This window comes from Anabrus simplex, chromosome 1 (assembly GCF_040414725.1).
Source record: "Anabrus simplex isolate iqAnaSimp1 chromosome 1, ASM4041472v1, whole genome shotgun sequence".
In the NCBI taxonomy this organism is placed as follows: domain Eukaryota; kingdom Metazoa; phylum Arthropoda; class Insecta; order Orthoptera; family Tettigoniidae; genus Anabrus; species Anabrus simplex.
In genome coordinates, this window is record NC_090265.1 from 406652484 (window position 1) to 406679066 (window position 26583).

The following is a 26583-nucleotide window of genomic DNA, read 5'->3' on the forward strand; positions in this document are numbered from 1 at the left end:
CCTGGCATCTTTTATTTTATAAGTGGGAAGCCTAGCATTCCACAGTACTTCTTCAGATTAGTATAATTGTACAAATTTTATTGTCTGCGTATTGCTCCACTTCCTTTCTTGCACCGTCTTCAAGATTTCCGCCCTCTTGACTATGTTACTCGCCTTTAGAAAGTTGGGCACGGTCCGAGTTGCCTCGCTTCTCTCAACTCAGGCAACTGGACTCGCATCAACTGTTCACATGATGCGAGTGGCGGACCAAACATGCGCACGCACCATGCGAGTCCACTCCCTCCGTGTGAACCCAGCTTAAGCTAGCATAATAATTTGAAAGAATTAACTTTACAATAATTGTGAAAGAATTACTGAAATCGGTTGAGTGATTTCCGATATTACCGTCTATATACAAACAAACTTTGGTGTCACGTTTACGGTTTTCTGAGACATCGAGGTGGCTAAAATTTCGTCCCACATGAGGTTTTTACGTGCCGGTAAATTTACCGACTTGAGGCCGGCGTATTTGAACACCTTCAGATACCACCGGATTGAGCCAGCATCGAACCCTCAAGTTTGGGCTGAAAAGGCCAACGCTTTTGTCGTCTCAGTCACTCATTTCAGTTGCATACATTCTTGTTGAATTAGCCTACTGTATTTTGCTCTTCTTATGAAAGAGCACAGTCCACAATACGCGGCCAAACCCTCAGGCTTTGTCGTCTTTCTGTCGGGTATTGGTACCTTCATATATTTATTTAAAACTCCTTGAAACATCGGGTGTTCTAATGTATACCATGGTATATTGGTTTCCATCGTAGTAACGCATTTTCGAAGTAAACTGCTCCTGGTTCACAATGACGGGGTAAAGTGGATGAGATGACGCGCGCGCGCGTGTGTGTGTGTGTGTGTGAAAAAGAGAGAGAGAGAGAGAGAGAGAGATTGTACAGACATGACGCTATCGTATTTGATCACCTCAAATTACCACCGGACTGAGCCGGGATCAATTGCCAAAGTTCGTTTAGAAACAGGCTGAACGCTGAGCATTGTGTATATTTAGTTATTACTAGATAACCACAATGAAAAAAGATGTTATTTTCTGTCTTAAAGAGCAATATGATCTTTAGTACGGTAACCAAAAAATAGTGACCAATATGGTCAATGAATGGCTTTGTTTGTTTTTTAATAGTCTTGTTCATAATCATGAATACTTTTCCAGGGAAGCTGTCCCGTATTAAGAGACGTCTGGGTTAACAGATTGGGAATCTGCCACCTGGGCGATAGCTCTAAATGCAGATCAGAGGTGATTGATTGATTGATTGATTGATTGATTGATTGATTGATTGATTGATTGATTGATTGATTGATTGATTGATTGATTGATTGATTGATTGATTGATTGATTGATTGATTGATTAATAAACGTTTACTATCAATCAATCAATCACTTTGATTTTATTCAGGTCTTTCTAAGTTTCCTTTTTTCTAAGTAATGAAGGCAAAGAATGTTTGTTTGGATCATGATATATATATATATATATATAGCCAGACAGTGTCTAATGAACATGAAACACAGTTTCTATCTGTACTTAAATATGGTAAACCTTATTGATTAATAAATATGTCCTAGTTATTTGAATATGTATTACAATGTAATCAAAAGTTTATATTCAATAAAATGTCGAATATTTATGTATTATTTTATTTATTTTATGCCCGTATTAGTAGCAGAGTTAGGGCTCACGGCCGTCTCCTACACGTAACCACATAATTAACTTTTAATTACATTATTCCGTTCATTCACACTAACATTCGCACAGGTTGGTTATATACATGTACTGTATATTTAATAGGTAATCTCGGCCAGACTGCTTAAGAGACTAAAGAGGTGAAATTCCTACCACTTAACTGGAAAGGAATTCCATATTTTGCACCAAACATTTGAAAGGAGCGGTTATATATTAATGAACGATGCGCAGATATTGCAAGTGTAGAAGTCGATCGCGTGTTATGTCCATGACAGGAAGAGAGGAAATTAAACTTAGAGGATATGTTATTCAACATTCGAAATATGAGAGTCGCAATGTGAACATATCGTAGTTTGTCGATTTTAACCAGGAGAGTAGTACTTTATAATAGGTTAGACGTGTGTTGAAAATGTAATAGAAAATACAAACCTAATACAACAGTTCGTTGCCTTCTGTAGTTTCAGTGTTTGTTACATGTTGGCATCGATCATTATAACATTAAGTACGGGAAATATGAGGGACTGGATGTTTTATTTTTACGCTGTGTGGTAGAAGTGATTTTAGAGTTTTAAGGGGTGAAGTGAAGAGTGAATTTTTATACAGACGTTTGTTATGTGCCACTCCAGTATGTCACGATCATCCCAAGATTTTTTTACGGACTTCTGAAATGGTATAGCTACCCTACAAAGCAAACGTTAGTGCATTGCCTTTGTTGCCCTATTATAATAGTTTGTGTCTTTGTAGGATAATTTACAAACAGTTTTCTCTACCATAGAGCTAATTAGGTTTAAAATAGAATTCATCTGATAAATTTCCAAACTCCGTATCAAAAATATTGGATTGGAAGTAGATTTGTAGATCATCTGGATATAGTCTATATGGTAGTTACAGTTGCTCAGCTGCGAAGAGATGTAACTGATGTATAGCGTGAACAGAAGAGGTCCTAGCACGGATTCATGTGGATCACCTGTTTGTTTAGTCTTACAGTCCGTGGTCATACTGTTTAAAGCAACACATTGTCGCCGATTGGCAAGGTACGAAACAAAGAGCTGAACTGCTGGAGGACGCAGATTAAATCTTTGTAATTTCGCTAATAATATGTCAGTGTTTAGAGTGTCAAACACATTACTGAAGTCAAGTGTAATAAGTACACTCACTTTCCGCTATCTAGAGGTCTCTACAATTCTTAGTAATGTGCTATCTCCTTTCTTGAAACCAAATTGGAAGAGGTCACTCAAATAATGTTTCTTGCTTATATATCTGCTGTTCTAGAGCTTTGGACAGTGCTGAAAGAATGCATAGGCCTATAGGACGAAAATCAGTAGCTGGTGACCTTTGTAGAAATTGGGCAACTTGTGCGTTTTTTATTCAGGAAATAACCGCACGACAGAACAGGCATTATATAAGTGGAAATAAGCATATAAAACTCTATAATCTGAAACATGTCTATAGGGTTCATAAAGCTTTGATATAACGTATCCCCCTGTAGTCTGTCAAGGCCATGATCAGCAGGATGTCAGTCAATCATTAATCATCATTGACCTGCATTTAGGACTGTCACCTAGATGGTAGATTACCTATCAGTTGTTTACCCAGTCTTTTCTTAAATGATTTCAAAGAAGTTGGAAATTTGAACATTTCCCTTGATCAACTATTCGTTGGCTTGTAGTCTGGATATAGGTGTCATCGCTATACCACTGTTGCACACTGTTTCAAAGTGATAGCAGTTCAACATGATCTTAATATTTGAAAGGATTGTACAGTTTATGCTCCATCTATGTGGGCACCACTGATCTCTATACATGGATGGCTGGTAGCTTGGGTAGCAATAAGCCGAATAGAAGATGACTGGCGTAGTAAGATGGAAGCGAGCGCACGGTGCAGTAGACCATGAGGAGCGCGCTTGCTTTGTTTATGCTTAGTTCAGTGACGCCAGGTCTCCTGATTGTAGTTCTACGGGTGTTTTGTGCTGTGTTATTGCAATACCCTACACATTTACAAAGGAATTCAGATGAAGTACATCAATGTAAAATCACTAGATATTTCACTCGCTGAATTGAAACCATATGTTACTTCTGCATGTTAGTAAAATATAAACAAACAAGGGACCCATGCTTGTACTACTACGATTAACACAAATACGAATTCCTGAATGTAGGTAATACAAATACATAAAACCAAACCAAACCAAACCAAACCAAACCAAACCCCATGGCACTACAGCCCTTGAAGGGCCTTGGCCTGCCAAGCGACCGCTGCTTAGCCCGAAGGCCTGCAGATTGCGAGGTGTCGTGTGGTCAGCACGATGAATCCCCTCAGCCCTTATTCTTGGCTTTCGAGACCGAATACAAACACATAAAAATACATAATATATTTAAACTATCGAAGTATACATGTGTGGCAGATATAAATTGAGTACTATTTAGGGTACAACATTCTCTCCGTCAGTTCAAATTTCAATATTTCCTAACATAACGTAATTGTATTGATTACGTAGTAAACAAGTGACTGTTAGCATGCCGAAGTGTACTTCTACGGCAAATACGCCGCGGAAATACTTGAATATCCAGCGAAAAACACACAATAAACTATCATTATGCCGTTACAGGGGAAGTGGGTGTGATTCTGGGCTTTTAAATGTCCTGCGGGCTCATATTAAATGGCTTCTACAAGCTTTAAACAAGCCGGAATTACTAAAATAAAAACATTTTCTGAAAGAGGAAGAATAGGGCTATTTTTGTATGAATAAAAAGAAACCCCGAGTTTTTGGCTCAAAATACGAAAAATTCAGTCATAAGAATGCATAATTTCGTGGCATACATGTATAAAATTGACAGCAATGTTTCCAGAAATTGTTTTTCACTCCTATTGTATTAGCGATCGCTAACTGCATGTATTCAGCACCTAAGTTAATATTTGTCGGCCATTATTATACACTCATTTTTATTGCTATCCCGGAGATGTACTGACCTCGGAATGACATGTCGGTGTTCCCAATGTCCTTATGCTTTGAGTGAACATGTCCCTATATTTTTAATTATTCCAATGCGCCATTAATTGTGATTTAAAATTGATGATATTATCATTGCTTCCCCATAAGGAGAGCTCTAGGATGGGTACACCAACATGGCGGACCGCGCGCTCAACTTGGCGCTGAGAGCTGCCATCAGCGATCCATGTATAGAGATCAGTGGTGGGCACCTACTGTACATACTGCTGAAAAGAACATCATTGAATGTTAATGCAAAATGAAAGTGATGACTTATGATGATGTTTTCAGATGGTCCATTGACTGGCGGCGGGAGGGTCATGCAAGAAGGGAGCACCATGGTTACACCAGGCTACGAGCAGACGGAGGCCGGGGGAGGGGTGGCCATGACCACTGGGGCCAGCGACCAAGGCTCCGGCTTCAGTCAGCCCGACCAGGCGCAGTTCGAAGCCGACAAGCGGTCCGTCTATAAGTGAGTATAAGTCAAAACAGTATAATAGTGTAGATCAAATTTCTATTTGAACAGGTGGTGTCCTAATATTTGCTTGGTCTTGAAGCTACTCCCAGATTTCCTTCCGTCTTATATGGTGGAAGGCTGGAAGCAAACATGGTGCCGATGCATGTCATTAATCCTGAACTCTAGGTTTGTCAATTGTCTATTTCGAGAAGAAGAAATAGAAGCCCTACTTATATTTAAATCCGTTTCAGCACGGGTGAGTACAGATCTGTCTTCCTCCTAAGTATTTTACTAGACAGAGCGGTAAACTGCCAGTCCCCGAATATTGAGTCGAGCTCGTTAACTTCGGTTTTTACCCTCCGCTACTGGTTAACTATTAAAAAACTCATTGACGTCTTGAAAACTGTAACTTATCTCAGTGGCGCAGTTGTTTCAAAGTGTGTAAGTTCGAACCTGGCTGAATTCGGTGGCATGTGAAGGTGTTGCAATGCTGCAACTCGGCAGCGAAATCCAAAACCCTGGCAACTCTTAAAGTCTATAGCAGTTGAAGGACCTCAGTTGCGAAGACGGCGATGGATTCGGACTCTCAGGACCGTCTACAACTGGAGCGACCAAGAAAGAAATGGATTAACGTACTGTAGGAGGACATGTGCTTGTTTGGCATCACTCCAGTTGACATCAAAGATTGGAAGCGATGGAAAGCGAAGTGCAGACAATTGGAACCTGCGATTATGCGTGATAAATGCTAGGGAGATTATTATTATTATTATTATTATTATTATTATTATTATTATTATTATTATTATTATTATTATTATTATTATTATTATTATTATTATTATACAAACTGTGCTTGTTAAATTATCATATGCCTTTTATTCCACTTACGTATAGGCTTAAAACACAAGTCGTAGGAGTGATCTTACATGTCTACGTTCCCTGGAACAGTTGAAACAAGGCTCTCGGCTGCGCATTTGGTTCAGTCAATCAACCAATCATTCAATACTGATCTGCATTTAGGACAGTCGCCCAGGTGGCAGATCCCCTATATGTTGTTTTCCTAGCCTTTTCTTAAATGATTTCAAAGAAATTGGATATTTATTGAACATCTCCCTTGGTAAGTTGTTCCAATCCCTAACTCCCCTTCCTATAAACGAATATTTGCTCGAATTTGACCTCTTGAATTCCAACTTTATCTTCATATTGTGATCTCTCCTACTTTTAAAGACACCGATCAAACGTATTCGTCTAATGTCATTTCTGTGGTTTCCCATTTTCACACCAGGAAAATGCTGGGGCTGTACCTTAAGGCCACGGCCGCTTCCTTCCCACTCCTAGCCTTTTCCAGTCCCATCGTCGCCATAAGACCTATCTGTGTCGATGCGACGTAAAGCAACTAGCTTCCTTCCTTCAATGTGATCCCACACCATCTCTCCACTGACAGCTCGGAACATACCACTTAGACGAGCAGCTCGTCTTCTTTCTCCCAAGTCTTCCAAGCCCAAACTTCGCAACATTTTCGTAACGCTATTCTTTTGTCGGAAATCGCCCAGAACAAATCGAGCTGCTTTTCTTTGGATTTGTCCAGTTCTTGAATCAAGTAATCCTGGGAGGGTCCCATACACTTGAACCATACTCTAGTTGGGGTCTTACCAGAGACTTATATGCCCTCTCTTGTACATCTTTACTACAACCCCTAAACACCCTCATAACCGTGTGCAGAGATCTGTACCCTTTATTTAGGTGAAGGTAGGTGATGAAGAGAAGCATACATATAGGCTTTTTAAAATAAATATTAACCAGAACTCTTAACGCGTCATTTAAAAAAACAGACTTTTGAAGTTCCGTCCTTTTATTTTTCGAAAAATGGATTACCGGTACATAAAACATTAAACACTAATGCAAAGATCAGAAAAGTTTAAGAATGTTTAAATCTTCACATCGTCCTTATCATACTGCTGTTGCTATGCTCACGAGATCGTTTCTTCATGTCTATTGCTTGATGGCTGCCTTTGAGAACCGATGTGTGGTAAGGGTTGAAAATCACGCAGTTTGATGAACATCAGCATACTCACGGCCTTCATTTGTAGAGATATGTTGATGTGAAACTCGGGTCCATCTGGCAAAAGCCACTACAGTAACTTCTGACCAGGACCAACTCCAATCCTCAGACCGTAATGCTACTCTCGATCGTTCCAAGATGGCAAATCGAGTAGCCAGGCATGTTGGAAACACGGGTTGTCTTCGTATGCAATCGGTGTAATTTAATGAAAGATGACGATAAATATTAATTTCTTTGTAGAATATATTTGTGTGAGTTTATTTATATAAGTTAGTGGACACTTAGGATCTGTAATTATATGCAGTAATGTGAGAATGCGTTTGTTTTGTTCATGTTGTGAACCAGGTTTAAGTCGAACTACTGCAGTGCCTCTCGCACAGCTATTCTTAAGTTTTCTAAAGAATAAAATATTAAGAGAAAAATGGATTAGGAATATACATCGTGACTATTTTGAAGTCGATGACAAAAGAGTAGTGTGCACACATCAGTTTGATCATCTGATTCATGTTGTGGGCTGTTACATCAAATTGAAGGTTAAAGACATCAGTGGTTAGAGTTGGTAGAGGTTTTTTTCATTCATGTCCCTCAACGGGTAAAGACCATTGTATCTTTAGTGAAATGGAAATAGCGTATGGCTTTTAGTGCCGGGAGTGTCCAAGGACAAGTTCGGCTCGCCGGATGCAGATCTCATGATTTGACACCCGTAGGTGACCCGCGCGTCGTGATGAGGATGAAATGATGATGAAGACGACGCATACACCCAGCCCCCGAGCCAGCGGAATTAACCAATTATGATTAAAATTCTCGATTCTGCCGGGAATCGAACCCGGGACCCCTGTGACCAAAGGCCAGCACGCTTACCATTTAGGCATGGAGCCGGACATATCTTTAGTGTCTGGACGTTTCATTACTAAGTTTACCATCATTGCATGAGACGCTGCTATTCCATACGTCAACATATGTTTTAAGAGTTTTTCAAAAGCGTAACATCACCAGGGCCGTTAATTGGGTTAGCATCATCATTTCGGCTGTACTCGCCTTTCATTGGGTGCTGAACTTTATAAATTGTCCACCACTTCGAAACTAAGGAAACATGTTATGTTTCCTAGTTGTCATGAGAGTGAATAAATTGAGAAATTTTGCACCTTAATTTATTTTTAAACATTCAAAAATGTGTTAAGAATATAATTTTAGCCATTTTATCATGTATTACCATCTATCCAACGAAGTGAAATCTAAGATGATGATGGTTGTTGTTTAAAGGGGCCTAACATCTAAGGTCATCGGCCTCTAATGGTACGAGCTGGACGACATGATATGATGATTAAAATTTTAAAATGTATCCACTGACTAGAATTTAAAACAAATGAAGCTGACTAATGATGATGAATTTAAAAATAATCAGCGGATCTAATTCAAAATGCCTTATTTTCGGTAAAATGATAGATGATAGATTATGGTAGAATGAGAAATTGCCTTAAAATTCAATAAAATATCATGCAAGTACTATTTAAAGAATCACAATAAAATATACAAACACAAACTAAACAGAGTCAAAATAAAACGCAGTGAACAATAATACAAAGACTAGTACGAAACACTACGTTGATATGCGATAAAACAAACCATTATCTCTCATGAAACGGATGACGAGGTCTGGTGACTGCTCGTCATCTCGCAGGATGAGGGAGATGATACTCGGGAGTTTTAGACTACGACGCAGATCAACCAGGTCCACGCACTCTGTAAGGATGTGTACCATGGTAAGATGATCCCCGCAAGTACACACCGGTGGGGGTTCTCCTTCCAGTAAATAGGAGTGCGTTACTATACTGTGGCCGATCTGAAGATGACATAATACCACTGCTTCCCTCCGAGAAGCCCGAAGGGAAGTCCTCCATACCTTCGTTGTACCTTTTATCGCCCTCAGCATATTTGGAAGTGGAGTGGCCTGCCACTCCATCTCCCAATGGGACATAACCAAATGTCTCAGCTGAGAGCGAATATCACTTGCTGGAACCTTGTAAGGCAACGGGGGCAATGTAACAGCCTCCTTGGCAGCCTTATCAGCTAACTCGTTTCCCTCTACACCCATGTGGCTTGGGAGCCATATAAACGTGATTCTGGTGCCGGCATCCGAACACCCGGCCAGCAGGTCCTGGATCCGCTGCACCAGAGGGTGCCGAGGAAAACATGTATCAATAGACTGTAGTGAGCTCAAGGAGTCGGTACACAGCAGAAAGTGACGGCGCTCATCGGACAGTGTGTACCGCAGAGCTCACAGATAGCATAGAGCTCTGCTGTGTGCACCCTACAGATTTCCGGGAGAGCAAAAAGAAAGCTGTCATTGTCGACAACGACGCACAGCCCACTTTCGTTTCTGCCCTCGAATCATCCGTGTAAAGGACGACTGAATCTGGATACTGGCCAACAACGGACAGGAAGAGCCTCCGACAAATCGAAGGGTCCGTGTTTCCCTTCGGGCCAGTGTGCATATCTAGGATTATTTCAGGTCGTCGTATTATCCACGGAGGTACCCCACTTGGTTGTCTGACAAGACTGGGAACCAAAGGTACATCAAACAGTCTGTGACTGCTATCCAAGCGTATTCCAACCGGCCGCATTGCTCGAGGATAAGCAGCGTACAGCCGACGGTTTCCAGTGTGAAATACGCAAGGATAGCTTGGGTGAAGTGGCATCTGTCGCAAATTTGCAGCATATGACAGAAGCATTTGCTGGCGCCTCAGGTGTAAAAGGCAACACACCAGATTCAGCAAGCAGGCTAACAATAAGGTTTGTATGAAAAGCTCCCGTTGCCAACCTAACCCCGCTATGGTAGATGCTATTCAATTTCACAAGGGCGCTTTGCCTTGCTGATCCATATGCTGCACTGCCGTAGTCTGACCTGGATAAAATATGTGTCCTATAAAATTGCAGGATTAACAAAGATCCAACGACTGATCATGGGATAATTAAAACCGAAATTAGTGATACAGGATGTCCTCCCGTTATTCCTGCAAACGTTTATCATACACATAAATTCAAAACTCAAAATGTGAAGTGGCTCCATTTTGAATTATCTGCCAAACGAGTTCTCCAAAATTCAATTGAGACATTGGAGGCTATCACGACTGCACAAGAGTTAAACAACTTTACGCAAGATATCACACAAAATATTGTAAATCTGTGCAACACCCACCTTCCTAAATGGTCACACAACCACCCAAAAAACTACTGGTGGACACCTCAACTTACAGCACTCCGAAATTGCTTCTTAGGAGCTCAGAGAAGATGCAAAAGATGCACATGCGACACTCTCAAGCTTGCGTATGAAGCCTCGTATAAACGTACCAGAGAACTATATAGAAAGACAGTTATGCAAACTAAATTAAATAGTTGGAAACAGTTCTGCTCCTCGGAATCAACCAGAAATCCCTGGGGGAAAATTTATAAAGTATGTCGAAAAACAGGTAACCTCAACACTACTCTGCATACTATTGACACTGGCAATGGATTCACAACAACACCGTTAGAAACTGCAAATACCCTAGTAGAGACATTTTTTCCTATAGGCGATGCTGATAATGAAAGGCAGGCTGCACTTCGAAAGGAAACCATGCTTGCACCAGAAACAGAACATGAAAAGCCTTCTGGCATGAAAGAAGTTAATCGTGTGATCTCGAAGTTAGATAATAAGGGAGCCCCAGGAATCGATGCCATATCTGCAAATGTTGTGAAACATATTCATAGTGGCTGTCCTGACTTTTTCCTGAAACTGTTCAATAAATGTTTAGAACTTTGTGTTTTTCCAGACTGTTGGAAGGAGGCCACGATAAACGTGATCCCTAAACACGGAAAGTAAAATAAATATACAGCCAATTGTCTACGCCCAATAAGCCTACTCCCTGAGTTAGCAAAAGTCTTAAAGAAAGTTATAATTAATATAATTAATATATAATTAATATAATTAAAATATAATTAATAGAGTGATGTTTAACTTCGCGATAAAGAACAGTTTACATGAAAACCAATTTGGGTTTATGCCATCAAAATCTACGGAAGATGCAGTACATAAGGTCACACAATGGATGAAATCTATCTACGATTGCAAAAAATTCGTCCAACTTTGCATGGTGCCCTAAAGTGTTGCATCACCTGAAAGTGAAGGGTTGTCCAAAAAACATTTATAGGCTAATGCAAAATCACTTCACAAATAGAAAAGTGCACCTGACCATCTGTGGCACAACTGTGACAAGAAATGTAAATCGAGGATGCCCAAATTGAAATTCAACGCACCTAAGACTGTTGCTATGCTAGTCCCCAAGAAAAGGAAATTTGAGACACCGGTGGTTAAACTAGATGGCCAAAAATTAGATATTGTAGACAGCATGACGACATATTTGGAATAATTTTAGACGGCAAACTTTTATTTAGATCGCACTTTCAACATTTGGAAACCAAAGCAGCCAAATTGTATAGGAGCCTGACAATGGTAGCACGACCCACCCGGGGACTAAACTCGGAAATTTTGAAGATTATATGTCGTGGAGCTGTTGAATCACTGGTGCTTTATTGTGTCACTGTTTTCGAACATGTTCTGCATAAAAAATGGGCGGAACAGAAATTGTCTCAAATTCAAAGAGGTTTCATGTTACGCATCACACGAATGACGCTACACTTATTATTTCTGGTATAGAACCTCTGCATCTCACAGGACTCAGCATGTCAACTTCAGTCAGCTGTAAGAAGAACAGAATACATCCGCGGAATTTGGAAGGAGTGGAACTTGAACTTCCTGCACATCATACTGCCGCCGGACATCCAGCAGATTATATGTGCTCTGTATTTTACCAACCATGTACCAGAGATCACAGCCATTCAGTATACACAGATGGTTCTCGCATTTCCAGCAGCGGAACACTAGTGGGCTGCGCCTTCGTGGTATACTCGTATGAGGGTAAAGACGAAGTTAATTCTGAGAAAATAAAACTAAGGGAATACTGTTCCGTGTTTCAAGCCGAGCTGCTTGCAATATACAAAGCAGTCGTGTGATGCATACACAAAAATACGTGTGCGACTATACTCGGTGACTCACAAGCGGCGCTGAACTCCATAAAAGATAAATATAACTTACACAATTTGGCAGTACATGTAAGAATTCTCTAGATCAGTTCTGGTAGCAACCAGAAACCTAGGGAAGCTGGATCCCATTCTTTCACGCTGTGCTTGTTCCCAGGGAGTTGAACCCCTCAAGGAATCAAAAGTTCAAGACTTTGGTGGGGGGCCACCTTGGGCAGGCTGAGGACGTTTCGAAGCCATGCCCGAAATCGTCCTCCCCAAATGCCACCCAGTCCGATCAGGGGCCTTTGTAGCCGAACCAAGCAGCTGGTTGTAGCAGGTATTGCCCGGGGTCCGAAGTTGGATGATGCCTAATACGCAGTGACTGAGGCAATGGTCACTAGGACTCTCTTCCTCCAATCACCCGCAACAGCATGTACCCCATAGCGTGTTCAGAGTAATAAAATAATAAAATAATAATAAAATAACCTGTGTTGTTAGGCGGATACTACTGCGTGGGTACATGACGCTCCCACCCGACGTGAGTTTTGGGAATACCGGTTGACTTTTGGGCGTAGTCACACACGTAAGAGGCCCATCTCCGAGCAGCACGCACATCAAGAATTTTGAATCGGTCTACAACTAACCCTCAAAAAAGAATAAAAAATAAGGAGGGGACCGATGGACACATGACCCTTTTAGTCGCCTTCTATGACAGGCAGGGACTAGCTGTGAATGTATTTAGCCCCGCCCATCCACAGGGGTCCAACACACAATACCCTATCACAGTCCATTTACGTGCCTAGGTCGCCCCTTTTAGTCGCCTCTTACGACAGGCAGGGGATACCGGGGGTGTATTCTACATCTGAGTCCCCCACCCGCAGGGGTTATTACCCTTTTGTTACCTCTTACGACAGGCAGGGAACACCGTGGGTGTATTCTTCGTCTGTGTCCCCCACCCACAGGGGATTGAAATCTAAGAGAAAACGTTAAGTGGCTAAGTGAAATTTCTAAATAATCAGCTCGGTGGTATCTTTTGCTGTGGGTCTGTCCATCTATTCTAGTAGAATATATGATATTAGTTGATTATATGTGAATCAATTGGGAAGCATTTTCATACGTGCAACAGTGTTTTTCCCAATGATATTACATATTTATCATGTTAAATTACTGCTGATGGTGTAGTATGTACGTGATATTTTTCTGTTAGCCAATACCAGCAGTCCTGCTACTTTTGACGTCATGTTTTTATAATATTACGGTCTGAGTATTTGAGTCGGTCTCTCTGTATGAATGATGTACTGATGTTGGCTTCCTCCCGGGTAAAATATTCCAGAGGTAAAATAGTCCCCCGTTAGGATCTCCGGGTGGAGACTACACGAGAGGGGGCAATTATTAGGAAGACGGATACTGACATTTTGCGAGTCGGAGCATGGAATGTTAGAACTTTGAATAATTGTGGTAGGTTAGAGAATCATAAAAGGGACATGGATAGACTAAAGTTGGATGTAGCTGATATAAATGAAGTACGTTGGCAGGATGAGCAGGATTTTTGGTCAGGCGACTATAGAATTATCAACACAAAATCAAACAGGGGAAATACAGGAGTTGGTTTAATAATTAATAAGAAAATAGGGCTGCGGGTAAGCTACTATGATCAGCATAGTGAAAAGGTTATTGTTGTTAAGATAGACACCAAACCAATGACCACCAAAATAGTGCAGGTCTATATGCCTACTAGTTCAGCAGATGATGGGGAAATCAAAAGAATATTTGAAGAGATAGGAGATTTAATACAATATGTAAAAGGTGATGGGAATCTCATTGTGACAGGAGACTGGAATGCAGTCGTAGGTCAAGGAAGAGAAGGTAATACAGTAGGAGAATTCGAATTGGTACAAAGGAATGAAAGAGGAAGTCGGCTGATTGAATTCTACACCAATCGCAATTTAGTCCTTGCTAATACTTGGCTCAAACACCACAAACGACGGCTGTATACGTGGATGAGACCTGGAGCCACCGGGAGGTATTAAATAGACTTCATTATGATTAGGCAGAGGTTCAGAAACCAGGTGTCAAATGGCAAAACTTTTCCAGGAGCTGACATGGGCTCTGATCACGTGTTGGTCATGAAATGCCATTTGAAGTTGAAGAAATGGAAGAAGGGAAGGAATGCAAGGGGAAAGAAAAGAGTGTGAGGGATTGTTTTAAGGAACATGTTGCACAAGAACTAAAAGAAAAGGCTGAAGGAAACACAATAGAGGAAGAATGGAGAGTCATGAAGAATGAGGTCAGTAGGGCTACTGAAGAAATGTTAAGAAGAAAGAAAAGATCAACTAAGAATCAGTGGATAACTCAGGAGATACTAGACCTGATCGATGAATGCAAAAAATGAAGAGGGCAGAAAAGAAGACAGGAGATAAAAGAATGAAGTGAATAGAAAGTGCAGGACAGCTAAGGAAGAATGGCTGAAGGAGAAGTGCAAGGATATTGAGGGTTGAATGGTCCTGGGAAAAGTAGATGCTGCATACAGGAAAATCATGGAAAACCACTTCTAGGGAAAGAAGAGAAGGCAGAAAGATGGCAGGAATATATCCAGCAGTTGTATCAAGGTAAAGACTTAGATGATACGGTTCTGGAGCAAGAAGAGGCTGTTGATGATGATGATGAAATGGGAGACCCAATTTTGAGGTCAGAATTCAACAGATCTAAACAAGAACAAGGCACCTGAAATTGATGAGATTGCCTCGAATTACCGACTACTTTAGGAGAAACCACCATGGGGAGGTTATTGGATTTAGTGTCCAAGATATATGAGACAGTAGAACTGCCACCCTATATTCGGCAGAATATTGTTTTACCTATTCCATGGAAAGCCAGTGCTGACAAGTGTGAAAACGACCGCACCATTAATTCAGTATCTCACGCCTGCAAAATTTTAACACACATTATTTACAGAAGAATGGAAGGACAAGTTGAAACTGAGTTGGGAGAAGAATAATTTGGCTTCAGAAAAAATGTAGGAACACAAGAAGCATTCCTGACTTTACGTCTGATCTCAGAAGATCGAATTAAGAAGGGCAAAGTCCACGTACATGGCTTTTGTACATCCAGAAAAGGCATTCGATAATGTTGATTGGACCAAGCTATTTGAGATTCTGAAAGTGATCGGGATCAGGTACCGAGAACAAAGAATTATCTACAATCTATGTAAAAATCAGTCTGCTGTGATAAGAATCGAGGGCTTTGTAAAAGAAGCAACAATCCAGAAAGGAGTGAGGCAAGGCTGCAGTTTGTCCTCCCTCCTTTTCAATGTTTATATAGAACAGGGGTAAAGGAAATCAAAGAGGAATTTGAGAAGGATCATAATACAAAGAGAGGAAATCAAAATCCTGAGATTTGCCGATGATATTGTTATTTTATCCGAGACTCAAGAAGACCGGGAAAAATTACTGAATGGTATGGATGGAGTCTTGGGTAAAGAGTACAAGATAAGTCCAAAACAAAAGTAACGTAGTGCAGTCGTACAAAGTCAGTTGGTGCAGGTAATATTATATTAGGAAATGAAGTCTTAAGGGAAGTAGATGTATATTGTTACTTGAGTAGTATAATAACTAATTATAGCAGAAGTAAGGAGGACATAAGATGCAGGCTAGCACAAGTAAGGAAGGCCATTCTTAAGGAAAGAAATTTGCTTACTTCGAATATTGATATAGGGATGATAACATATACTGAAGAATTTCCCTAGATATTGCAGCAAATACTGCATTGGTACAGTGTTTGAGGTCCTTTGGAATTGTCTACAAGTTTGTAGTCATTGCGTCATTCAGTGTGAGTTCAACTGCGTGAAGAAGTCCCAATTTTCAGTATCATACTACCTAACAGTACTTATGCATTGTATTAACATTTCATATTCATGAATTTTCTTAGTATAATAAGAAGCTGTGGTTACATTTTGTTGTTTTTTTATTTCTCAGTTCACTTGTAGGCCTACTCTATTCTCAAAACAGAGACAGTAGTGCATTGTAACCAGCACTGTTATTTTATTTCTTTTAAAAACATTAAGCTCCCTTTCCACTCTTTAGTTCTAGTCATAAAATTTTGTAAATCGACGGGATAAATCACGTTTTAATTATGAGACATGCTTGTACCTTACCTTTGTCCATTACCAGATGTGTGGCTCAAATCACAAGGAAGCTGTGTATGTATCAACAAAACCTTGCATCAACAAATAGTCTGATGTTGGAAGATTAAGTTTGAACTTTTTTTTTTTTTGCTAGGGGCAGAAATGACTATAGTTCCATTTTAAAAAATTCAGTTGCTGTCTATATCACGTAGCACAATGTTTTACAAGTCCCTAAATGCCATTGAAGAATATGAAGACAGATATCAATGTCTTCAATGGATTAGAAGTTATTTAGGTGTAACATCTTAGATGAATAACTCTGTATATAGATATTTAAGATGTCTGTCTGTCTGTCTGTCTGTCTGTCTGTCTGTCTGTCTGTCTGTCTGTCTGTCTGTCTGTCTGTCTGTCTGTCTGTCTGTCTGTCTGTCTGTCTGTCTGTCTGTTAGGTAATCAGTCCAGAGGCTGGTTGGATCCTCAGATAGCACCACCAAAGGCTATGCAGTTATAGGGAAACTGCAAAAACCAATGGCAGAGCCCGAATGAAGCATACAGATATGAATAGATTAAAATGATACCTCAATTTTAATATATATTTAGTAATATCATAACTGTCATTCATAAAGGCAATAACTTGACATTGATCCCCATACTTTTCTCTAGTTGATCAGAAATGATGTATTTTTGTATTGTAACATTATGCAGTATATTCAACTCTGTAAAAACCCTCACCATATAAACAACTGTTGACTTTCGTAGGCATCCGCTATTCCCATTACTGGCATTACTGTTTGAGCGGTGTGAGCAAGCCACGCAGTCTGCTGAGTGTCCGAACTCGGAAAGCTTCAATATGGACATCCAAGCTTTTGTACAGCATCAGGAGAGAGATCGGAAACCATTTCTTGTGAATGACCCTGAGGTGGATGGACTGGTGAGTTTATTCTGTTTATAATTTTTTATTAGCCAATTAAAATGGGATGTTGGATTTTAATGTTCTGCTTCAGGTCTGACTAGTTTAAGCAACGTAAACAATTTTGTACATATGCACATGATGTAAAGTGTTTTGATAGAATCTGAGAATGTTCTTCTACAACGAAACATGTCATTCTTTGTTTAATAGTGTATGTGTGTTTTTAACAGGTATGTTATAATTTTATATATTTTAACTAGTGTTTTCAAAAGACTGAAAAGATTTTAAGTTATATTGTAACTTATGTACTGGAAAAGCTATCTTATTATTCATAAGCATACAAGTAGACTATGTAAGACTGTTGTACAAACTGAGCTGTTCTGGAGAGATACACATACAGTACTGCACAGTATATTTATTTTTTCATCTCAACCTAATACACATTTGACTGAAAGACAATAAATTGACTAACCAAAAAGGATTCTCATATTACCATCTGCCAGTGGCCTAATCTAAGTTACCAATGTACATGGTTCAATTGCCAGTAACAAATTATCTGTTTCTTTTATCTTTCTTTGAAGCAAAAATCGTAGTCATTTTTTTGGTATCAAGTAGTAACTAAGGGGTCTTGATGTGTATAGGAAACTGCCTCATAACTTGGTCACTTTTCAGTTATAGAAGAACACAAACATGTTTTTAAGCTATGAAGAGCACTGAAACTTCTTTCTACTTCATGACTTGAATTTAATAAATCTAACAGCATTTGAAGAAAGATATTCACATTTGAAATTAAATACTTTTCTTCTGGGCTCATCTCATGGAAATCAACCACTGTGATTATGTCACCCCCTCTAACGATGCCCCCGCATACAGGAACCTATAAAGGGCAGTTTGAACCTGGTCAGTACCTTAAATCTGCAAATTCCAGCAATTTTCCCACCATTTTAAAATTCAAGACAGCATGATTTGATATGTTAACTTTCAAAATCCCTTTGCTCTGCTTTGTGTGGCTTCCTGTGGTTTCACAAACACATCCAAGGGTTTGAGAATTCCTTGCAGTTGATCTTCTAGACAGTGACGTGACTGGTTTATGCCTTTACTAGCGAAGATAAAATTTAAAAAAAGGAAAATCTTTTGTACAAATTCTGAATCACTTCATTCACAAGAAAGTGAAATTAAAAAATGCTTGCAACACATCCATGTGCCCATTATCCTTCTTTGACTGATGAGGGAAGTGTCAAAGCATACTTTGTGGTGGTATAACCAATGCACAAAAAATTAGCTGCCCGTTTCCATTGCATGGTTCTAAGTTGAAGGTGGAATCCTACTTGCCCAGATGGTAATTCAGTGCAACTGGATATCCCTACCTCACTGATGAGCTGTGTGGACTTTGACTCACAGTTTTCTTCTCACTACTCCACTGCTGTTAATGGTGTACAATACAACTTGTAGTGATTAGTATCACTTTTTTATTACTTATGTGTATAATTCAGGGGTTTATTTTGGGGCTTTCTTAGAATTTTCACAACCTCATTAGTCCAGTAAAAGAGTTATGTTTCCTGGTTTTCATCATTAAATGTCTAATCTAAAAAAAATCCAAGTATAGTTCTCAGAGTATCTGGGACTTGGTTTCTCTTTTCATAACTGTATCTTATAGAAATTACCTCTTTTTTAAAAAATGTTGAAGAACCTATTTGTAATAAAAAGAAAATTTGCATTGTAAAGTGTTATTCTAGAAATGTTATAAAAGATTTTAATGGGTAACAGCCTATGTTTTTATATCTGATGCAATATTAACATTAAATTACTATATTATAGCAAGCTTTAGCCTCTGTGGCTCAGGCGGCAGCGCACCGGCCTCTCACAGCTGATTCCGTGGGTCAAATCCCGGTCACTCTATGTGAGTTTTGTGCTGGACAAAGCAGAGGAGGGACAGGTTTTTCTCTGAGTACCCAGTTTTCCCTGTCATAATTCATTCCAGCAAAACTCTCCAATATAATTTCATCTCGTCTATCATTCATTAATCTTTGCCCCAGAGGAGTGCGACAGGCTTCGGCAGCCAGCACAATTCCTATCCTCGCTGCTAGATGGGGGCTTCATTCATTCCGTTCCTGACCCGGTCGAATGACTGGAAACAGATTGTGGATTTTCATTCATCATCATCATCTTCCTTTCAAGTATTGGGCCATGTGACCCGTTACGGTCTTGCATTTTACTTTTTGGATTTTCATTCATTATAGCAAACTATTATGACTGCTATCATCATTTCAAAAAGATTATCTGTGAAGTTATTATATTAGGTCCTATAAGGATTTAGAGATTTTTTAATAGTCTGCAAGAAATTTTCCAGAAAAATTTACTTTTCTCCACTGTTCAACATACCTGGATCAGGTAAACTTTAACCCATGATTGCTTGCCGTGTTAACTTTTTTTTTGCAATTGGATTTTCATTACACCAACACAGGTAGGTATTATGGCGATGATGGGATAGGAAAGGGCTAGGAATGAGAAGGAAGTGACCATGGCCTTAATTAAGGTCCAGCCTCAACATTTTCCTGGTGCGAAAATGGGAAACCACGGAAACCCACTATCTCCCGAATGCCAACACCTCCTTGATGTATTAGATATGCTTTTTCTTTCACTTCTATATCAGCATATGTTATCGTTTCAAGTCGCAGTTGGAAGTCATTAGGCTCTCAAGAGGCAAATTTCCGAATACCCACATAGCTTGTTAGATAAAATCTACCGCGGGAGTGATGGCGTCCTGTTCTATTCACACTGCTAAGATTGCAACAATTACAGTCTGGTGTCAGTTGAAGTTAGTCTGTGCTGTGTTGTGCAGTGCTGTGCTTTGCTGTGCTATGCTGTGTACAGTCAATTTCTTTTTAGTTCTTCTTTATGAGTATGATGTAAATTGTTCATCAATATGTTTGGACCGGGCGAGTTGGCCGTGTGCGTAGAGGCGCGCGGCTGTGAGCTTGCATCCGGGAGATAGTAGGTTCGAATCCCACTTTCGGCAGCCCTGAAAATGGTTTTCCGTGGTTTCCCATTTTCACACCAGGCAAATGCTGGGGCTGTACCTTAATTAAGGCCACGGCCGCTTCCTTCCAACTCCTAGACCTTCCTATCCCATCATCGCCATAAGACCTATCTGTGTCGGCGCGACGTAAAGCCCCTAGCAATATGTTTGGGTTGTGCTGAATGTAGCTTCCATTGCGTATTGTGTGCGATACGCAGGTCCACACAATTTTGTTTTAAATGAGTGTTGTTTCCATCCTTACATAATGATTATGATGGCAACCAGGGTCGTAGCTAGAAAATAATTTGGGGGATGGGGGATCAAAGTGTACAGTAGACTGCCTTATATAGTAACTTGCTCCTGGACTGCCCATAGGGGTGGGAAGTGGGATGACAAATCATACATTTTGGGGGGATATATCCCCCAAACCCCCCTCTGTGTATGCCCGTGATGGTGAGAATAATACAATGATGCTTTTCTCTCGTGTATCAGAGTGTTATGTCGGACAAAACTTATACTGAAGTGGTTAGAAGAAGATGCCAAGGGCAAGGTATTCAGTTGATGACAGGAATTGAGATTCAGACACCCCATGTGGTAAATCTAGGAATGTTCCACACATTTGTTCTTCTCACTTAAACAAAAATCTGATCAAAGTGTGTTAGATAAAATCTGTTATGGGAGTGATGGTGTAGTAAAAATATATGAAAGTGACCATGGGTTAAATAGTTATTGAATAGAACTGTTTTAGAAGATGCCCATATGATACAAAATACAGCATGGAATTTCTTTTAAAATGTGGAATATAGGCCTAATTGGCAGTTCGCATTTAAGAGAAAATGATGTGACTTGTTATCAGTGAATTTTAAAGCTATTATTTTAAGAACTACATGCTGAAAAGTAACTGTGAGCAAAACTATTAGGAATGCAATGCAATTCATAAAAGGAGAGAAATATTTCATTCCTTCAAGTTAAAAAACAAAAACAAAAAAAACCTCAGTAATGGCATTCCTTTAAATAAATTATGTTCAGAGAAAGTGTTACCATTTAAAACAATTGTAATCAGATGTACATATGAGTGCTATAATTAATTTTGACTGTTGCAGATGATTAAAGCAATCCAAGTGTTGAGGATTCATTTGCTTGAACTGGAGAAAGTACAAGAGTTATGCAAGGACTTCTGCAATCGCTATATAACCTGTCTCAAAGGCAAGATGCAAAGCGAGAACTTGCTGAGATCTGACTATGCCAGTTATGAGAACAATAACAATAGTAGCAGCAATAGTCACTCGAGCAACAGTAACAGTCCAGCAGGCAACACAAACTATCCTACATCTCCCCACACACTGCAGGTAAACCTTATGTATATATTATGCTTCTAGGTGGAATTTGTATTAGATTTATATTGCTGAAATTATGTTGGTGTACTGCATATTTAAAATCTATTGTAACAGATTAGGAACAGAATTCTTTTGAGAAATCTTCAATACAGTTCATGCTCATTTATTTGAGGTTTATTCTGTGTGTCAACATCACAGTAGCCCATAGCATATTTTTTTCTATGACAATTTATTTCAGCTTAAGTCAGATAAACAGGTTGGGATATTTACTTGTTTCATTACATTAATACCCTTGAACAAGGAGTGCCATTTGGTTGTCTGGCTTTATTCCTATTGATGCTGTTATGAATCTCTGAAATTATTTTGCCTGTCACCTTCAAATTTTTAATTAATTTGCATATGATAATGATTATCATAGAAATCTTCATTGTCATAAAAAATCTTTCCATATTTTATGCTATTGCCTGGTTATGAAAAGCATACAAGAGGTTATTAGAAGCCTGTTTATTAATACACACTGTTGAAAAGCACTACTAGTTTACAAATAAAATTTTGAAATTGGAAAACCAAAACAGTAGTGCAATAGAGAAAATGAGAAATGTTAATCTTAACTCTCTTGGTGCCAGGCGGTAGTGCGAGCATGCGCCCTTTAAATTGCCAGAGCCGATCTGGTTGGCCGTTAACAATCCAGTCGGAAGTTGCCAGAGGCGATTACATCGGCCGGCTTAAAATTCTGTGATATACATAATTTTGGGGCAACCTATAGTGACGTGCATACTTTTGTTACAACCTGTAGTTAAGGGGCTACACGTTATTGTGTGCCTGGCCTTGCTTTGGCAGTTCTAAGAGGGTGTTATACCTTTCACAAGAGTCGTTTCCTGTGTTTACAAATACCGCTAACCGGTCAGTAAGATATTGCTCCTTGCAGTGAGTGGATTTGTGACAGGGAAATTGCATGTTGTTCACGTGATAATTTTTCAGCAAGTATTGATGACAATAAATTAATGCAGTATTTAGAACAGTGCGAAGTTAACGCGGATGATTTATGGGATAGCGATAGGGAATTTAGTTCAGAGAGTAGTGACGAAATTATACCGGACACGACCGCGCAATCACCGCAGCTAAAGAAGAGACGTTTAATTGTGTCTAACAGCACTAAAGCTACTCTGAATATGGTGGTAGATAAAACTAGTGATAACGAATATGATGATGATGTCTCTGGAGAACATTTTGTAGAAATTTGTCCCAATGAACCCGACAACATTCCTCAACCTCATGTCTCCTTCAAGGAAGTTCTTGGACCTAAACATGCCCTACTGTCTGATTCTCCGCCCATATCACACTTCAATTTACTTTTCACTTACTCTCTGTTAAACCTTATAGTCACATATAGCTCTCTATCATTACCTAAATGCCGGTCTCCGCGGGCCAAGTGTAGCGTGCCTGCCTCTCACCCGGAGGTCATGGGTTCGATTCCCGCCCAGGTCAAGAATTTTCGCCTGGTCCTGAGGGTTGGTTCGAGGTTCACTCAATCTAAATGACCCTAAGTGATTACAATTGAGGAGATATCTGAGGGTGAGAGGGCGACCCCGGTCTGGAAAACCAAGAATAATTACTGAGAGGACCCGTCTCACTGACCATGATTCACCTCGTAAACTGCAGGTACCTAACTGAGCAGCGGTCGCTTAGTAGGTCAAAACAAATCACGGATTTAGTGCCATACATTTCTTAATTTCGTAAATTCTGTTGTATTGTAAAATTATTTTTCTAATATATACTACAACCGAAAAAGAGAAACTATTTTTTCTGAAAACAAAAAACTATAATATCAACTACTATTTTTTACTTATTTAATAATTCAGAATGATTTTAATACTATGTTGTCCAAACGTAGAAAATTTGTTGTCAGTATTTGCCAAACACCGATACATACACGCGAATTTTATCGGTGAGTAAAATTGTCTTGTTTTTATTAGTGACATATGTTTGAATTTTTATTTTTTACGTTTTTATTTTTCTTGTTCAAATTAGTTATTCTATAGAATTGTATTTAGAAATACATTATACATAATTACGTATATTCTTTTGTATCGTAAATTATTTTTTCAAAGTAGATATTGAGAGAGAAAGTTCGAAAATATTTTTTTCTTCCTAAAAATAAACGTTATCGACAACTATAAATCAACAATAAAATGTCTTTGACTCTTTATATCATTCCAAACCCGTTTCTTATTCTACGTAGTCGATATGTAGAAAATTTCATGCCGGTATTTGCTATACACTGGTAGATATACGCGAATTTTAAAATACATGTATTTCCACTGAAAACGGCCTGGCACTTTACAGTAGTAGAGTGGAGGCGGAGCTCTGGCCACTTCCAGCTGATGGGGAGCGGCCGATCAGATCGGCTCTTGGCTCCAAGAGGGTTAATTCTGTTTCCCTTATATTTTGAAAACTCTTCAGGTAAATACTGTAGCAGTCGTAGTGTTAATGCATCTTTGAAGCACACTAAATAAAAGCAATTTGAATGGCATATGTTTAGCATTTTTTAAACATTTTTAAAAAATTTCATGTGGCTATTTCTAGCCGGGTGCAGCCCTTGTAAGGCATACCCTCCAATGAGTGTGGGCGGCATCTGCAATGTGTAGGTAACTGCGTGTTATTGTGGTGGAGAATAGTGTTATGTGTGGTGTGTGAGTTGCAGGGACGTTGGGGACAGCACAAACACCCAGTCCCCAAGCTACTGGAATTAACCAATGAAGGTTAAATTCTCCAACTTGGCCGGGAATCGAACCCGGGACCTTCTGAACTGAAGGCCAGTACGCTGACCATTCAGCCAATGAGCTGGACTGTTAATAGTGAAAAGTCGCTTATTTGCAGCTCTCAATTGCTTGTTCCCTTTTGGTACATAGCTAACTGATGCAGTGTTACTGAAGTGTTGAAGAGTTACAGCTTGCAATGTTAGCAGATTTTTACTGGTGTATGACAAGACAGTTGCATCTCATTGTTTCAAAGTATGTGTTAGTGGGTAGTGGTTAGTCACTATTAAGGGTTCTTCAGTCTGTTTTTAATAAATTATACTTGCTGTAAACATGCATTAACATATCAACACCCCTATTCAAAAGAGCAAAATCTCGAGAAAATTACTTTTCTGAGTTGGATACATCATAACAATGAGAGTAAATGCATCTACTCGTTTCAAAATACAGTAGCAACAACTCCCAACTCTGCACTGAGTGTTAACTCTTTATGAGCTAATTGTTCCTAATGAAATAACCAGTTTACCAGAGCGGGTCCCACCCTCATCGGAGGGTCTGCCTTACAAGGGCTGCACTCGGCTAGAAATAGCCACACGAAATTTAAAAAAACCAGAGTGAGCCCAAGTTGGTGAGTTAAATCCTGGTACAGTGGTATTTCAAGGTACTAAAATACACCAGCCTTGTATGGATAAATTTAGCAACAAATAAAAGAACTCCTGCGGAAAGACAATTAAATACAAAAGAAAAGAAAACTGTCTTTTCTCACAACAAACAGCTCTACCAAAATTCAAAGCCTGCACTATCTTAAACACTAACTTGTAACGTATTAATAGTTCGGACGATTCGTCCCCCTATCCACACTAGTTCATGGTCTTTCCTAACAACCACAACAAGTTTGTCTGTTCAGTCCTTCAAGTATTCTTCAGTAGTAGGATACCGGTACTTAGTATGACAGCAGGCTTGCCATGTAGTGGCAAACTGCCTTCTCTGAGTTGGGGACCGTCATTTATATATCCCTCGCAGTCAGTGTAACTACTCCATCAGGCTGTGCTTTCATCATGCTAGCAGCACCATCACACCCATCTGGCACATTACTCCGTTGAGCTTGCGGCCAGTGCGCCAAGTTCAAGTCGCACCACTACAGCCTTTGACATTACTTGACACACTGTGACCTAGGAAGCAGTGAATTGTTGTAAAGCTCCAGAAGGCAATTAATTACTACTATTACTCCTATGGAATGCAGTGATTTATGAACTTAGGAATCGAATGTTACAACTAAAACACCTCTTGTTTATTTTTGTTTAGGAATTTTGTTTCATTCTTTTAAGTTATTAGTATTCGGATTATGTCTTAGTCATTTCAGTGTCGGTATTTGTTTGGGAACATAGTCATCCCTACACTAGTAGGTCTTTCGGCTAATGTACAGTTTACAACAGAAAACATTTATTAATAGTTTAATAGACCTATCAGATTCAGGAAGCAATAACACAGCAAGGACATTTTAGTGGACATCATCATTTGTAATAGTCTGTCATATTACATTTGTTATACATTCTTTTTTTGACTACATGTGTGCTACTTTCTTTATTAAATGTTAGGCTATATGTTGAGCCATTTTTCAAAAATCTTCATGTGAAGAACAATCTCTCTCATTGCAATTATGATATATTTTTTATAATTGCTGCTGCTCCCTTCCATGCTAGTTCAAAATGGAAACAACTCAAAATCAGTGAACAAACACGTTAGGCAACATTTTATTATACTTCATATCACTTCAAAATGTACAATTTATATTATAATTTTCCAGATAGAGTAATCTAAACTGGACATTTCAGAGCAACATGGAACTTTAATTTTAAATTTTCCTGAAGCCCTTATTGGCTTATATTGAGTCGTCATCTTTATGAACTGGTCCATCAATATTATGTTGCTCAACGCTAGAACTACCAACGGGGGGCAAAAATTGGCTGCGTTATCTCATTTTATGAATAAAATGCGCAATTTGTAAGCCAGAAAAGCAATATTTTAAATAGTTGTCACATAAGGGATCTACTAAGATGTCAGATAGTCATTATTCCAATGTGTGTTTTTTTTAAGTTCCTATAATATACTTTTGTTGAGGTGGCAATTTTCGCCTCC

At 39.3% G+C, this 26583-nt stretch overlaps 1 protein-coding gene across 1 annotated transcript in view; it reads left to right on the forward strand.

Annotated features, from left to right (window-relative positions):
* Window positions 1-26583, forward strand: part of LOC136866650 (homeobox protein PKNOX2) — a 621923-nt gene that overhangs the window by 552200 nt on the left and 43140 nt on the right. Inside the window, exons 4-6 of the mRNA XM_067143772.2 lie at window positions 5008-5188; window positions 17179-17350; window positions 21452-21697. Coding sequence (XP_066999873.2) covers window positions 5037-5188; window positions 17179-17350; window positions 21452-21697 — 570 coding nt within the window. The 5' untranslated portion in view covers window positions 5008-5036. The remainder of the gene's footprint in view (window positions 1-5007; window positions 5189-17178; window positions 17351-21451; window positions 21698-26583) is intronic.